The 17,291-nt window shown below is 36.3% G+C and overlaps 1 protein-coding gene across 2 annotated transcripts in view; it reads left to right on the top strand.

Annotated features, from left to right (window-relative positions):
* The window catches only part of ARMC8 (armadillo repeat containing 8), a 61,302-nt gene that overhangs the window by 22,726 nt on the left and 21,285 nt on the right, over window positions 1-17,291 (top strand). The window contains exons 7-13 of one of the 2 annotated variants that reach the window (XM_072418628.1): window positions 1,920-2,000; window positions 3,738-3,813; window positions 4,922-5,012; window positions 5,921-5,981; window positions 6,949-7,149; window positions 8,952-9,101; window positions 11,160-11,255. In XM_072418628.1, the coding sequence (XP_072274729.1) occupies window positions 1,920-2,000; window positions 3,738-3,813; window positions 4,922-5,012; window positions 5,921-5,981; window positions 6,949-7,149; window positions 8,952-9,101; window positions 11,160-11,255 (756 nt within the window). The remainder of the gene's footprint in view (window positions 1-1,919; window positions 2,001-3,737; window positions 3,814-4,921; window positions 5,013-5,920; window positions 5,982-6,948; window positions 7,150-8,951; window positions 9,102-11,159; window positions 11,256-17,291) is intronic. The other variant, XM_072418630.1, reaches the window with a different exon arrangement.

Genomic DNA, 17,291 nt, shown 5'->3' with positions numbered 1-17,291 from the left:
AGGGTAAAGCCTAAGCCTAAATTACCATTACAGTTCAATAATACCTTAGAATAAAGCCAACAACACATTTTGCCTTTCTCCATTTTCTTGCCCAAAAGCCACGTGGGGATTTTTTTTTTTTTTGAAGCTCAATAGAATGCCTGGTGGGTGCACTGACTGCAGCTTTTGTGACTCCACGTTGCAATCTTGAATAGGAGAAGCTGGGGTGAGACCACAATTTTTCATTTTTGTAGCACTGCCAGTTGAATAAATATTTTTTCCTGACCAGCATCAAATTGGCTATGGCCCCGGGAACTAGATTGTATCATAAAAACAATGTGTGGCTTATGTCCTTTTTTTAACTGTGGTTGAAAAAGATAAATAAATTCAACTGCACTGCAGAGATCTCCCACTGATAAAGTAACAAATTTGTACAAAGAAACTTGTAAATATGTTATATAAAAGGTCATATAAATTAATTTAAAGGGTCTATTTTTAAATAGAAAACATCTGATAATCGTGGATCACCCCTTTGGTCCAATTGCTACTTTTACAATTATCTTTATTGTTATTGAGCACAAATCACCCCCCCATGCTGTAAACTCTATAGGGTACACAAGAGAGCAAAAGAGAGTTTTAGAATATAGTGGTAAGCAGCCACAATGAAAGGTAATAGGCTACATGCTATGACCTTCTAAATTTGCTACCACAACTGAAACTAGTGGTGAACACTAACTTCATGTAAGTGAATGGAGCTTTTTATCGCCACTTTAAAGGGTATTCGTTTTGTTCTGTACTTTTAGAAGCCTAATTATCAGTCAGGGAACAAAAACGATTTCCTCCTTTAAGAAAGTAGTGATTTGAGATCACAAACAGGTTTCTAAAGCTGGAGAAAAAAATTGAACATGTTTCTATTCTCTACTTTTTTTATTATTATATTTGATATTGTTATTAATAATAATAATAATAAACAGTATTTATATAGCACCAACATTTTACACAGCCCTGTTGCAAATGACATTTCCAGGTCCTGTCACTTTCACCTGTGCAACATCTCCAAAATCCGTCCCTACCTGTCCCCAGAGACCACCAAACTCACTCACCGTACACGCTGTTATCATCTCTCATCTGGATTACTGCAACATCCTCCTCTCTGGTATTCCAATAACCCGACTCTCTCCTCTACAATCTATTATGAATGCTGCAGCCAGACTCATCCATCCTTCCCACCCGCTCCTCTTCTGCTGCATCTCTTTGTAGTTCTCTTCATTTTCTTCCATTTCACGTTGGAATCAAATTCAAGCTCCTGTGCTTTGCCTTCAAATCTCTCCACAGTTCTTGTCCCACTTACCTTTCTGACCTGAAAAATACTCCCCTACCCACTCTCTTCCGTTCCTTCAATGACCTAATAATGGCTTCCTCAATCATAACCTACTCACATGCATGACTGCAAGACTTTTCTAGAGCTGCCCCAACTCTCTGGAATGGTCTTCCTCAACCTATTCGGCTTGCTCCTACTTTCTGCTCATTTAAAAGAGAACTCAAAACCCATCTTTTCAAACTTGCCTACCCAACTTCTTCTGTCTTTTAAAACCCTCACTACTTCCCATCAATTCCTAACCCTCTTCCTATTGTGTGAGACTTCCCCCACCACTTGGATTGTAGGCTCTTCAGGGCAGGGTCTTCTCCTCCTCCTGTGTCACTGTCTGTGTCTGTCTGTCATTTGCAACCTCTATTTAATGTACAGCACTGCGTAAAATGTTGGTGTTATATAAATCCTGTTTATTATTATTTTTATAAAATAATAAATGATGTGATGGCTTAATATATGGAGCAATATGAAAATTATGTATTTCACTGTTGGTGTATTATATTTTAATGTTCACAAGCTGGATACATTTATAACACTATGCATTTTATTTTTATTTATTTTTTAACAGGCTCCAGATCATCAGACAATTTTATTCAATCACGGCGTAGTTCAAAATATTGCCCATCTCCTAACATCTGTATCATATAAAGTAAGATATTGTTATTTTCAATAGTTTGAACCTTTTTTATTGTGGGTACTAGACAGAATAAACATGAATATAGTTTGCATTTCATATTGTATATGCTTTGTGGGTCAGTGCTCATGTATAGTATGCCATTGTCAGTGTTATTTCTTTTTCTTTTAAATAAATAAACAATGTTAAAAATCAAAGTGCAGGTTCAGTTTCCTTATCCATTTAAATAAAAGTCTATGCTGCAATTTCAGCTTTGAGGGCTACCCATATGTAATATCCATACAGCTTTGTATGAGTTTTTCTATAGGCAATATTCACATCACATTGTTTGGAGACCTTTCAGTTTAGAATCCATGTTTCTATATTTGAATGTCTTCTATGCAGTTGCACTACAGGAAAAGGAGCTACATTTGACTTGAATTCTTTCTTCATATGCTCAACAGTGTTGGTTAAACAAGACAAAAAATGTAAAATATTGTAATACTTGGTATTAATTCTGAGCTCCAGCCTCCCATTCAGTCTTGCACAGTTCTACTTATCCTCTCTTACTGTAATTTAATTGCTTAATCTGATTTCACTGAACACCGTTTCTTACAGTGTGCATTAGAAGTTACAGCCAGATTTCAGAACTTTCTTCCTAGCTATAAAACATTCAGCATTCTGTAGCCCTTTCCGCTTAGCGGACCTCTCCCTGACCCACCCCTTTAATTCACAAAGTTCAGTCATGGAGGCTTAGCATCACTTGTGAGGGTCTTATCTTGTTTTTTTTGACACCCAGCCATTTTGCTATTTGCAGTCCTCCCAAGAGGCAGCCCACTGTTTGCATCAGTGCTTAGCGCACAACATCCTGCTTCTTTCAAGAGATGGGTTTAGAATTTTACATACAGCACCCTGCTGGCCCTCCCACTAGACACAATCTGCTTGCATTGTGTAAAGAAGCACAGGGCCACAGTTATTGTTTTGGGTCTTAAATAAAATACATATTGAAAGCATAAGGGTTTTATTTCAAATTTACATTAGTATGTTGATTAGGAAGGGAAGGTGAAAGAATAACAGATTATACTTCAGCTTTAAAGCGCTGACCCAACATAGTTCTAAAATTTCAGTTATCAGTGGTGATTAGCTTGGAATGCTTGTTGTATTGAGTAGTTACAGATGTTATTTTGGATGTAATATTTGTTTGCACAAAGAGTGATTTATCAACATGCTGTAAAGCTAGGCAAATGCAAAAGGCTCAATCCTGGCACTTGGAACATAGAAAGCATTTACCTCCAGCTGCTGCTTTGTGATTAAAAAAAACTGTTGCCCCCCCCCCCCCCCCCCCCCCCAAATCACTGTTCAGCTTCTACACTTAGCTTCTTAATATTACAAGGGTACAGGTAGCATATATGCAAAAAATTGTTGCAAAAAAATCTGCCCAGTGTGCTCTAAATTGTATCAGTTACAATTATTTTTTTTTCCCATACATGGCAATGGCTTGTTGCCTCTAGGAGCATGTCAGAATTACCTGTGAATGCACTTGAAAGGGTAATAGAAGCATCTCAGACTGATCTCAAATGCAAGCTGTATGCACCCTAAAATACACTGCAAATACTTTTCTTTATAAATCCTTAGCCACTAGTAACCATTGTGCATAAAACAATTATCTCATATCTAGTTCAAAATAATAAAAAGGTTCTACTTGCAAGTAAAATGTCTATTCTGGGTAAACATATATATATATGTAAGTTTAATGTATTTTTTTTATGGCAGGTACGCATGCAAGCATTAAAGTGTTTTTCAGTTTTAGCATTTGACAATCCCCAAGTATCAATGACTCTTGTAAATGGTAAGTAAGCTTTGTTTTATATTTGATGTTATTATATTGCTTTCTGTGGTTTGTACATGTCATTCTGTATTGTACACTCTATTGTTGAGAGCATTTTGCTGCGTGGTACTCAAGCAAGTGCAATGTGGCAAAGTGTCTGGACTCTTTTGGGTTTTGTTCAGTGAAGACACTGAAAGGATTTATAAAATCGCATCCATCCCAGCCTTACTGTGTCTTTAAAGAGGTGTGATTCTCACCTGAATTCATTCAGTCCCATCACTCTTCTGCATAGCAGTTACCGGAGCACACACTATCATACTTTTGAATATACTGGTTAAATTAGTCACATTACATTTTTAATGTATGTAGGTCTGGGTAAAACATGTGACTACAGAAAGGGGAGATGCTTGAGTCTTGTATACTATTCTTGTTTTTGGTTTTACCTACAGTGCAATATTGGGTTAAACTGCTGTGCAACTGTAAATCTGCATATTTCATGTGGTTTATGTAAATCATTTCTTTTTTTAATAATTGGCCTACTTCAAAGATCAGGTTACTTTATGGTTAAGAATCAATACACAATTCCAGGGTTATGGATACAATATAACTAATACTGGAAAAAAAACCTTTGCAGTCATGGCATTTGCTGCTGTACCCAGATATTCCTTTTTAGTAAATGTGGCCATTTTCCCTAGGATTCCGAGAAAAGTACTTGTAGAATATACAAAAAAACTAAAAGAACACTGCCTAGATCCATCCCTCTCTGTTACAGCCTTAACTCCACAGAACATAGCCACGTGTGTAATGAAAAGGCTTTTGGAAGCTGTAGTTCTGGGGGTATGCATTCATTAGGAACTAATATCCAGGCAGCTACCCTGTAAGAGTTGTAAAACAGTGAGATTTTATTAGTAAAGCTTTTTCTTCAGGTGTATCATAAATCAAAAAAACAATACGCTAGTAGATAATATAGAAGATAGATTTGGAGATGAATTTGGTAATGCCTGGATATACGAGTTAGGATTTTTATTAATAGAACTTAAACTGTGGGGGAGATTTACCAAGCTGATGCTGAAGATAAAAGACATGTAGAAGAATTGATTTTAAACAATCTATGTGTTATCTTTTGCAGTGTTGGTTGATGGAGAGCTATTGCCACAAATCTTTGTAAAGATGTTACAACGAGACAAGCCTATTGAAATGCAACTAACAGCAGCTAAATGGTAATTGCTGACAAAACATTTTTCTTTTGTTAGTTTTTTTTTTCATTGTATTCCGCTTGTGAAAAACCTGAGTAATCGATTTTGCGGTATGTGCAATCTACAGCAGTTGTAAGCACTTATATAGTTTACCAAAATATACAGTTCCACTCACATCCTTACAGGAGAGGAAAACCATAAAAATTCTGTACTGTAAATAAGTATTGTAGGAGAAAGAAGTTGCATTGTTTTTTTACTATAATGTTTTTGAAAAGTGATCTGTACTGCTGTACCTGCTGGTTTTCTTTATGCTATGCAATCAATGGATTACAGCCCAGGAAATTCAAGTATTTTCAGTTTTGTCTCCTGAATTGGTACCATGAAGAGGATGGTATTTAATTTACAATAAGCTGTATGTATTTAGTGCCAGGCTGGGGTTAACTGACTATATCAAGAAAGACTGGGATGGGCAACTTAACTTCTGTCGCCTCTCTCCCAACCTTAAGAATTGCTTGAATTTTTGACAAATTTGAAACAAAACCGGACATTCTTCTATTGTCAGGAATGTATTTATCTGCAGCAAAACTATCAGTATCAGAAATGCCTGCCTGTTGTTATCTCTAATACTTCTCTTATTTTTTAATCTATTTTTGTTTAAATAATTATTGTAAACCAATATTTATTTTCCAGTTCACAGATTTCAGATGGCATAATTGGCATTGTATTCTTATGCCATCTCTTTGTCAGTTTACTTTTCTTTTGATTTACACAAGCACAGGGTGTTTCACTGTTCTTTTATTAGTATCATCATAAATTGATTGCTCATAAATTTATCAGACTTGACAGCTTTATAGGTTACTCAGTAGCTTTGTTTCATGTTGGTTAAAATATAAGAAAATGGTCACAGTCATATATATTTTATTTTTTTGCAGTTTAACATATATGTGTCGATCAGGCGCTATTCGAACAGATGACAACTGCATTGTCCTGAAAGTAAGTAGCTTCTAATCTTGAGCTTTCACACATGGTCATGAAAGTAGACACATTTTTACTGTCTGGTAATATTGTTTTATATTATTTTCTGCAATTTTTACAGGTGATCACCTTCCACCATACTTGCCTTCAACACGTCTAGAAACCATGATTGCTTTACATGTTGTAGAGCCTTGTTTAGGTATAGCAATAATAGTGCCTGTTGGTGAGGAATGAAATCGTACTGCATTCTGCGGAAGAACATAGTTTTGAAATCTTGACTTATTTATTATCTATTTGCTAAGCTCAGTCTTATAGTTAGGGTATTTCCTTGAATGGTTTAATTGAATGGTTTATCTGCCCTCAGAACATTTACAATGTTTAGGGGATCGTAAGCATGTTTTTATATACCAAAGATTATTATTGTGTGTGCAACATGGGGAAAAAATGGCTCTGGCAGCGATACTTTCTCAGAACTAACATTCTTTAGTTTACCTATATGCAGAGATCAGACACCTTTAATTAAATATTTGTTCTGGGTCATCCCTAAAGACTCTGAAGCAAAAGATGTAAAGTGTACAATCACAGTTTCTGTGTTTGATTTAGGAAAATGTTACCTTAGACAAGTGTTATGCATTATTACCTTATTCCTCTCTGTTTGTCTGTGTGACCACTGACAGCAGCACTGAAGGTGAGGGAAACTAAAAAAAAACAAAAACAAATTTTAAACAGAAAAGAGGGGAAATTTACTTACAGGGGTTTTAACCATTTCATACTTTGTTTAAAAGTGTGTGTGTGGTCGATAACTCTCATTCTACAGTACTTTTTTATGTTTTTTTTTTTTTTTTTTTTTACTAACTAAATTAGCCCAGCCCCCTTACTATTTCCTCTGCCTAAATCTGTACTTTTCATCTCCAACGTATAGAGCCTGGCTGGTAAGTCTTATCAAGTCACATAGTTTTAACCATTGTCTACCCGTCTTTTTCAGACACTCCCCTGCTTGGTTAGAATGTGTAACAAAGAGCGCCTTCTAGAGGAAAGAGTGGAAGGTGCAGAAACTTTAGCCTATCTAATAGAGCCAGATGTGGAGCTGCAGAGGATTGCCAGCATTACAGATCATCTCATCTCCATGCTTGCTGACTACTTTAAATACCCCAGCTCAGTCAGTGCCATCACTGACATTAAAAGGGTGGGTAAATATAAGAATGACTAGTTTTATTCAATTTTGATGTTACATAGATTTCACACACAAGATATTTTTAATAAACAGTATAACGAGTTCTAAAAATTACCAAAATGTGAAATGTCTGCATCTGAGTAAAAACCCTTCCATGTGGAAACTGAATGTGTTGAGCATTTCTGCTTTTCACATTATCTCTTGTGTTTATTAGGGCTGAGGACTATAATTGGGCCTCTAAAAGTGTAATCAATGTTGTGTTGTAATATTCCTAGCCTGTGGGTGTTTTAGCTCCATAGCATCATAGTTTTGTTTTATCTTAGATGTGTCATGTTATCTTAAGGGATACATTTATATATGCCACATATGTGGAATATTGCTTGCATTTTCAAGCTATAATATTCTGTGATTAGATACAGTAGTAGGCAGAAAATGCTGTGAATTGACTTTAATTAATGCATTGAAGAGAGTAGTGAGACAGCAATAGCAGCCAATGTCAGACTGCAAAAGGTTGCATGAATTGGGTTCACATCTTTCTTGCTGTGTGCCCAGATATAGAGCTTGGGTATGCCTTTTCCACTGCAACTCTATGTAAAAAGCATAAAAAAAGATGTGTGCTGGCACAGTGTAGATGCTGATAACTAGTAGTAGAAGATAATTTACTCTCCAACAAGAAAAAAATGTAAATCCCAGTTTGCTGGGACCCACTCACGTAGCAACAGCACCCTAACAAATAGTAAGGCCCCTGGTTGGGCTCATTAAAAATACAGTTCACATAGATAATGTTGCATTGTAATTCAAGGATTTGTTATTTTCATATCTTTGTGCCTAAAAGATCTGATGAACAGTTTGTAATATATATGATAACATATGATTGCATCTAAACCAGAATGTTAGAGGTTGTAATGCTCTCTCATATCCCCTAGAAACAGCTTAAAATATAGTTTGTAATGCATGTGAACTATATAAAAAGCATTTTTTTAAATTTTTTGTTAGAGAGAGGAAGGTTATGGTCCTCTGTAAGTTATTATGGCTGTCTGTGTCATTACTAGAAAGATTGACACATCTGATCAATTGTGATCATTTGTCGCTGAGACAGAAAGTGGAGGTGAGATGCACTAAAATTTAAATTGAGATGCAAACTTCCAAAGGGGATAGATAGTCTCCTATTTTGGCCAATAGGGAACTCGGAGTTCTCTTTAGTTTGGGGAGACTTTCTCTCTTTTCCTGTTGTGTTTTTTTAAGGAGTGAGGGGAAATCTTCCAAATAGAATAAATTATAATTTTAACCTTTCTCCACTCGAACCAAAAGTTTGGGCTGTACAGACAGACTCTAAAGGGTTCAGTCCACCATTACACTTACCAGCTTCTTGTATCTTTTGGGCACTTAAATCCTGCTGCTTATGTTGCTAGGTCCTCCAACCTGTCAAATCTATAAGAGGGGTCTCATTCTTTTATTATATGTACTTTTGGCAGAAATGGAGTAGTTTGGGGCAAATCATGCTGCTGAAGCCTTCCAGGGAAATAAGAAGCCAGCTGTGCATTTAGCCCACTAGTGACTGTTTACTACCTAAATACCTGTTTTGGATGGGCATACCCTTTAAATGTATTCCACATAAGTGACAATCAAAACATGCAGTTTCTCTGCATTTACATTTTTTAACTGTTTTCTATGTATATATCTTATGTGCGAGTCTGTTTTATAAGGTTTTATCAATTATGTTGCACTGCACATAGGTTTCTCTTTAATCCCAGTGTTTCTGCTCCTTGGTTAGAGCAAACCTGTCCTCTTTCCCCTCTTGTTGTACACTACAGCAGCAAGAAACAGGGCAACTTTGCACCGAGGAGACAGATTCGGAAGGGGCTATAGACGAATCCTACTGCAATGCAGCCTCTCTTACCTTTCCATTGTCACAAATGACTGCGCAAGCACATCTTGTTTCACCCCCATCTCCAGAGTGCAAAGTGAGTATATTCCGTTTGTTGGTAGGTAGGTTCTAGTGTGTATTTGTTGCTTGAGCATAGGAATGCAGCATTTTGCTTATTGCTGTCAAGAAAACAAATGTACGCTTAAAAAAAGCTCATCAAGGAGGTCCAATTCAACTACAGTACAGTAGGGTCCACAATGACCAGACATACAAGAAGTTTATATTCATAAAAAGTAACCTTTTACACTAATCTTCGTCAAAAAGGTTTGTTAGATGCCCTCTATAAGATAGCAACACAAACAACACACACTGGGATCTGAGAATAGTCATTTAGGACAGATTTTAAGAAATAAAGAAAGTTAATTAGACTGTTTAAACAAAATGTTGTAGTTTAGTATTTTAGGCTGTCGGTCCTGTTAATATTTTTTTTTACCTATGTAGCCTTATTTAAAGATTTGCATTAAAGGAGCACAAACAATTTGCTCAGTGATTCAGTTTTTCATCCAGGCATTGCCATAGTGCACAAACCCAATTTCCCATATATGAATATTCTGGTGATCTGGGAACCTCTACATTTGCCACAGGGGAGGAATTATCAAACACAACCTTTAAGGAGCCGATTGGTGATTGTCAGAAACTTCAGATTTTTCAATGTATGTGGTTATGCAGGATGATCGAGCCAAAGCTACAAAGCACAGTTTTTAGGATGTGCAAATACCAGTGACGCTATGACTTTGTAATTAAAAAAAGATTTTGTGATTTCTAGATAAATTTAGCAGGTCTGATCACTTTAATTTTTTGCTTGAGGTTGATCTTTATTTGGCTTCATTTTATAAATCCTAAGTCTCCCAGGGTTTATATCATTAAAAAAAATGGAAAAATAACATTTTATTTGAGATATGGTTCCCTATTATTTGCTTTGCATTAGCTGACACCTCCGACAATTCAAGTTTTTGATCTTTTTGCTGAATTGCAGAGATCATTGTAAAGAAGTTCACACAGAGTGAATGTGTGCAGGCTGAATTGCCTTTCTTCCTCTTCTCTTCTTTTATCTCCAACAGCGAGATAACCTCATTGGGTTTTCCTGCTCTAGAATGCCTGCTGCTCCAATTATTGCTTATTGTGCCTTGGGCTGAATGAGGTTGTCAGGCTTAAATTTATTATTTTAGATTTTCTCACACTTAGGTGCTTTTTTGATCATCTGGATTATAATTTTGAGCATCTGGATTTATAAATGACGTGTAGAATTTACAAATCAAGTAGTCTATTTACAATCCAGATACATAATACAATATTATATCATGTATACACACATACATAACACAAATTGCATTTCAAAATGTTACCAGACACAGAGATAATGGCAGGTGCATGGAAATGGGTAAACATTTCCTGTAAGGGTCAGTCTTGGCCTTTTCTTCTAAGTGTCTCCATTGGTCAACTATTTCATGAAATAACCCAGATTTACCTGATGGTTGGCAAAAATTATGTTAAATTGAAATATTCAAGTGGACATGCAAAGGACACATGACAGCTCTGAAATTCCGAAAAGATCCATATATATATATATATATATATATATATATATATATATACTTCTCTAATAGACAGTGGTGATTTACAAAGAGTCAAAAAATTATTTTTTTTATAAGGTTATCTAGCTGTATGGGGTCCTCAAAGGCTCAAGTTGGACAGCTGTGACAACACTTGTTGGCATGCTAAAGTGATTTCTTTTGTTGATATTCACACTTGCATGCCCTAAGCTGTAATCAGAACCAATAGTCCACAAAGGTAGGCACAGCAAGTTTCCTTTCACTTAAATAAAAAATTTGAGCTATGATGTATGTGAAATTATAAGTGAGATCTGATTGGAGTCCTGGCAACAGATTTAAGAAGATATTTATGACACAAATTCCCCACTAGAAGGAATACACATTGAAACTCTTTTTTAGTAAAGAAACTGCCTAAGCCTTGCTGTTTTATGTTACAGTGTTGCTCTTTAGCTAAATTGTTTGTGTAAGCTTTGCTTTTGAATGTCCCATAGATAATTACACATAGAGTTTACTGGACGTAACTTCCTTCTATTTTATTGCAGCTTGATCATGATTTGAAACATGCCCATGAGTTGCGACAGGCAGCCTTCAAGCTCTACGCCTCACTGGGAGCCAATGACGAAGACATCCGGAAGAAGGTGAGTCTGGGAGAGGGGCGACCCGCGGTCCTGTCCGCCAGCAGACAGGGTGTGATGCCCACCTGAAAAAAGAGTCGCAAGGAAGAGACTTTAACAATGACTTCTTGTTTAACGCCAGAAGCAGAGACTGTAAGGGTTAACGAAGCAATGAATGAATGAGGCTGTGCCTTTTGGCTTTTTTTTATTTTTACATTAGAAACATAGCATAGAGTGACTTTCAGAGGATGACAACACTTTGCATTCCATTACTGTTTTCAGCTTTTAACCTAGTGCATTTCGTATGCATGACTTCAAATTTAGTCTAGAAGGTCAGGTGTCCAGTGTCCTTAAACCAAATCACCTACTGTGTCATAAATGTCCAAAGCTGCTTTTGCTAATAAAAAGCCTTTCATTAGCAGCTAGGCCTGCAGACCTGCGTGTTGCATTATCTTCTTTTTTTGTCATCTACACTTAGTTCAACTTTGAGGAGAGGTAGGTTGTGTGCAGTTGGTACAGTTTAATGAACAAAATGTATTTCATGTACAGCAACAAAATAAAAAAAATAAATTGGTTCAGATTCATTCTCCACTCTGGTCCAACAGGACACCAGGTGGTGCAATATTGTAGGACATATTCTCCTGGATTATGCTCAGTCTAGGTGAATCTAAACTTTTGTTCCCCGTTAACAGTAGGTTCATCTAATGTATCTTTTTTTATTTTTTGGGGTAGTTTTGATTTTGTCTTGATTTCAAAGTACCTAGACACAGTGTCTGTATATATTTTAATATTTTTAACCAATATGAAAGATTCATCTTTTCTTGGAATAATCTGGTGCAGATTAGAGATTTTTGGAGTTCCCTCTGCGGTAACCAATCCTGTAGAACAATTAAATAACAACCCCTGTTGTTGAACATAAGAAATATACAATACCACACTCTGCCATTCAGAGCAAGTATTTATCCCCTACCATTAGCAGCATATACTTGCTTACTCCCTCTCTCACTGCTCTCACTGCTCCCTTCTGCAGGGAAAGCTGAAAGAAATACACATTTTGTTGAGGATGTAATTTATTTCATATATCGGCACTGTGCAGGCAAGTCTATAGTTCTTTGTGACCTACAACTCTGGCAACTAGCAGCTTACACAAGGGAAGGTAGGTATAGGTATATGTGATGTTCTACATTAAAGTGAACCTATTGCCTTGCCTTTCATGGACAAAGCACAGTTTCCTTTTAGGGTTGTCAGATCTAGGCACATCTGATTGACCTTTTATGTATGGCTAGTATAAAAGCTAATCTTAAATCTGACTGCTCGTGAGTATCTGTACTAGCCAGTACATCCCTAAACATGAAAAGTCACATTAGACCACCTTTTTAGCTTATGTAAGGAAGCCCTGGGTTGAAGCACTACTGACACCTTCTGTACTAGATTACAGACAGAAACATTAAAGGATTAAAATGGTTTTCTAGTTTATTTGATTGACTCTCACTTCCAACAAACCTTGGCCATGCTTTATGTTGGTACACCATAGATTTTAGATTCCCTTCCCATCCAACTGCCTATGCCTATGGGTAACTTAAAACTTTACAAACAACTTTTACTAACATATTTCTAAAAGTCTCTGTTCTTGAGGAGGGAATACTATTAAAAATTACCTTGTTAAAACTTTTCAGATTAGTGTTAAGAAATCGGCTTTCTAAGGGAGTTGTGTTCCTAACCTGTGTAACAATGATCTTTGTCCATTTGCATGTTTGTCTGTTGGGGTGTCCCCCTCCCCAGCAGCAATTATATTATTTTTTGTAAGGTTAAACTTAATGTCCAGTTTTAATTTCCTTCCAATTCTCATTTCCAGGATGCTCCTAGTGCCAACTTTCATTATGTTTTAGGATATGCAAATCTTGTGCACCTAAAGGTGCTAATGGCACATAACTATGTATGTTTTAGTTGCTTTTCCAGATAAAGACCCAAGTATATCCTAAGTTTTGTGTTTCCTACAAAGTTTATCAGAGGTCTTAAAATTATTGTTACAAGCACACTGGTTGTGAATCGGTAGCAACATACCATGGACTTTTTACCCATACTGAGTGATATACTGTGACAAATTGATTGGTAAAATATTTACTTACTATGTAAAACGTAAAATATTTTAAGTTTTTTGTCTTTCTATAAAGCCCAAATATTATCAGATACAAAAAAAGTTTTGTTCAAACACAGAGCCTTTTAATAAGCATTACAAATGTTTTACATTTGAATTGGGGAACTTTATCACTATTGTACTGTACCTCTTTTCTGTAGAGTGTGTGCATTTTTTTATTTTGCAGAATTTACCAGGGAAATGCCTTTGGGTTTGGGGTCAATAGGAAGCAACCATTCCCTAGTGCTTCCATTTACTTTCAGTGAAGTGACTAAGTTTATAGATTCAGTGTCTCCAACCTAGAACGAACTAATGAATGCTTGAGTGCTTCCATCAACCCATACATACATATTATTTTGGAAGTGAAACGGGCATCACAATAAAAAAAAAATATTGAACTAAAATAGGTGCTAAGACGTTTTGAAAAAAACAAACATGAAGCTTGCACACCTGAGCATAGTCTGAGCTCTAGCAGTAGATGTCACATATTGCAGTAGGGGCTTCCCTAAGGCTTTAAACCTTAAGGTCTGAGGTTGTGTATAGAATCATCCTAAATTTGGGGTCTCCCCCAGTACACAGTTTTAACAACACTAACATAAATTTGTCTGCTGTTAGTGGGTGATATTTTTAGTGGGATACATCGGTCTGTTCATAAATACCTTAGTAGTGTAGCACAAAATGTATTAGATATTTGAAGCTAAAACTGACATTGTTTTCATGGAGAACTGATTTAGATGTTTAAAACTACCACCTGTGTTCTATTGTTAACGAATCTGGCACCAGCATGACATGGTACTGACTGTACCATGTACTCTCCACAAAAGACAACATTTATTTTTATAGGGGTCTGATGCTTCTCCAATATGATATTCATTGTACGCTCCTATACTAAATGTGCCCAGAATGTGTGAGCCAGACTGTGGCACCAATAGCACCAGATAATAACTATTATTTTGGACCACAACAAATAAGACGCCATACGATTTCCTTTGGTTATCTAAAAGTGAAGAACAATGTAATACAGTTTCTAATGTGAACCAGCCAATAGTGCACAGGGTATAGCATTTCAATGTAAGTAGTAGTGTGTGCACATAGATAAAGCCATGCCATCTGACTTTTCAGGTGCCCTTAATCCCATAGCTGTATACAATTTCAATGTTGGTCATTCTAAAAGAAGCATTCAGTAGGTTGTTCCTAATCTTCTGTGCTAGTAGAATCACTTTTGGAACTCTTCGGGTAATGGGTTATAAACACAAACATTTTTTGACATCCACTTTTTTTCAACTGCTAGATCACTATCTGTACATATTAAAATTAATTAGCATTGAGAATTTGCCTGCTTCATCTCTAGGAACTTAAAAGATGGACAACTTCTGCAAACTCTTAACATGTTACAGAACCCCAAGGTTTGGGACACTTGGGCACTGGAAAGACATAGTATGTGCAGGTATTATTGGCATCTTACATTGTAGTTCTGTAGGATTTTCAATATCTTTAGTGGTAGGTTTAATTTAATGAATACAAATCTAATTTGGGATACAAGCCTAACAGGTTTATAACTGGGAACCTAATTTTCAGTTAAGTTGTTCTTGTAAAATGTGGGACAAGGAAGGAGAAATTGTGTGCTGGTTTTGCTTTGGTTTTCACTGTGTGCCATTAAAAAAAACAAAACGCAAATGAATGTGTTTTAAAATATTTTATGTGCCAATAAATGATTGTGGTAATGATTTGTAAGAAGGTAGTTATATGGGTTTAAACTTATGTAACTGTGTATTAGCTATTGATGCCTTTATTTACCAGATTGCGTTTCAATTGATTTTTATTACCCACTTATTGTACGTAATCGAACTTTGGAAGGATACTGCCAAACTCCATAATGTTACCTTACTTAAATGTCACCTAATTCAATCGTGAAGATTGGTTATGTTGTAAAAAAAAAACTATAAATGATAATTGTGCCTAGGCAGCTTCCTTACTATTTGCATTCTTCTAATATTGCTCCTAAAAATCCCTGTGCATTTCATGGAATGTGGGGGTGCGTAGGTAGACTTTCACATACAGCCTCAAAGCTGTTTGTATGGAGTGTGAGATTAACACACTGCTGCCTCCGACATTTGGAATGCATTTTGGTGACACCACTACTATGCTGCTCACTGTTTTCCATTGCTGGAGTTTGAGATGAGGAGACAGAAATCCTGCCTCTGCCTTAATGGCTGTCTCAATTCAATGACACAGAGCAGAATAAGATTACTAAAATAATAGTGGGGAAAGAATAACTGCAGGCACCCACACAATGCTGGTGACTAGTCCTTTTCCTGCCTATTTTGATCACAACTTTCAGGCTTCAGTTCCATTTTCAGGATAATTGAGCTTGTCGAGTTCAGTACCAGTTTGTCTTTTTTTTTTTGACCAGGATTTCGAATTTTAGCTTTCCTTTTTATAATAAACACAGTATGTATCAGCAAGCGAATAAAAGCTGCTTCAAAGCAGTTCACTTGCTTATTGTACTACTTTGTATCACTATGGTAAAGTTACAAAAGTTACACCTGCTTAAGGCAGTGTGAATAAAATAGTCAATGTGCTGTTTTTGTTTTTGTCACCAACAGTAGCATATGTTCTTCACCTATAGTTTTCCCTAGTTCCTCTTGCAGCAGATCACAAGTATCTGTTTATCTGGCAACTAAAATTACATTTTGCAGCTTTTAATGATGGTTTTACAATGCCATTGAACTTCCTCTGAATTCAGAGCAGTGTTGTCCCCCTCATGCATGCTGAACATGCCTACACTACAGTCAGATCAGAAGATTCTGCAGGGGACATGACTATAGACATTGTTAATTATTGCTGATTTAAAAACCTCTTAGCCAATAAACACAAACGTGGGATGATTCTCGCCCAATATTAATTGTTAAGGCGAGAGTCTGATGAAAAGTACCTACATAGCCTTTATATATTTTCATTATAATATAATGGAAGTGAAAGAAGTTGTCTTTTATTTATTTTATGAAGCTTTTCATTCCGGCAGTAATCTATTTTGGGACCTGTTCAGAGGATCATACAGGGAGATGTATTTTAAGGCTTTTGAACTACTCTTGTAGTACAGATGTAGCTATTTTCATAATACAGGTGGGATTCTTACCTTCCTACTCTTGTAGTATCCCTTTTTTGGGTTAACTGTGCTGTTTTGATTAGAATTCATTTTAGAATGCATGTGTTGTTTTTACACAACAGATGGGCAGAATAATAAAGCAAGTACTAATCATACACCAAAGAGGATTATTATTGAAATCTAAAATAAATAAGATGATATGCAACGGAAGAGTGATGTCAGGGCTGTTTAGAAACGTGGATCCAATAGGATCTAACAATCCAAAGGCTTTATATCGAAAGATGTGCTGCAAATCTGTTCTGCTTCCTCACATTTGTCATAACAAATCCTATGAGCCATTGGTAAAACATTTACAGTGAACCTCATTAAATCCCATCAAGAAGGAAGACGGTTCACTTAAGGATTCACAGACAGTGTTGGTCCAGAGAGAGACTTGAAGACTCATTCGTACTTGTTCCTAGGTACAGAAAAGTTGAGATGGGACAGCATTGTAAATATATGAAATAACTTGAACTTCGGGTTGGGCTAAATTTCTATAAAGTTATTTTAAACTTAAAGTTAAATCGAACTTTAAAGATTTGCCAAGTTGTGCTAAACATCTATAAGACCTGTGACTGTTCCTAGGCTTTGCTATGTGTTCAGCCTCCTATCTGTATATTCGCATTGGAAAACATTGTCATTGCTGTCTGGCTACTTTTCTGGGTAGATAAGGAGGGTAGTTTTGTGAGGTCACTGCTGTGCTACTAACTGTGATACTTATTAGAGGATCTGGAAGCAAAATCATGCTATATAGTTCCATACAAAGACACGGTGC

The sequence above is a fragment of the Pyxicephalus adspersus genome, chromosome 7 (genome assembly GCF_032062135.1).
Source record: "Pyxicephalus adspersus chromosome 7, UCB_Pads_2.0, whole genome shotgun sequence".
NCBI classification, from domain to species: domain Eukaryota; kingdom Metazoa; phylum Chordata; class Amphibia; order Anura; family Pyxicephalidae; genus Pyxicephalus; species Pyxicephalus adspersus.
This window is presented reverse-complemented; position numbering and strand designations above follow the sequence as displayed.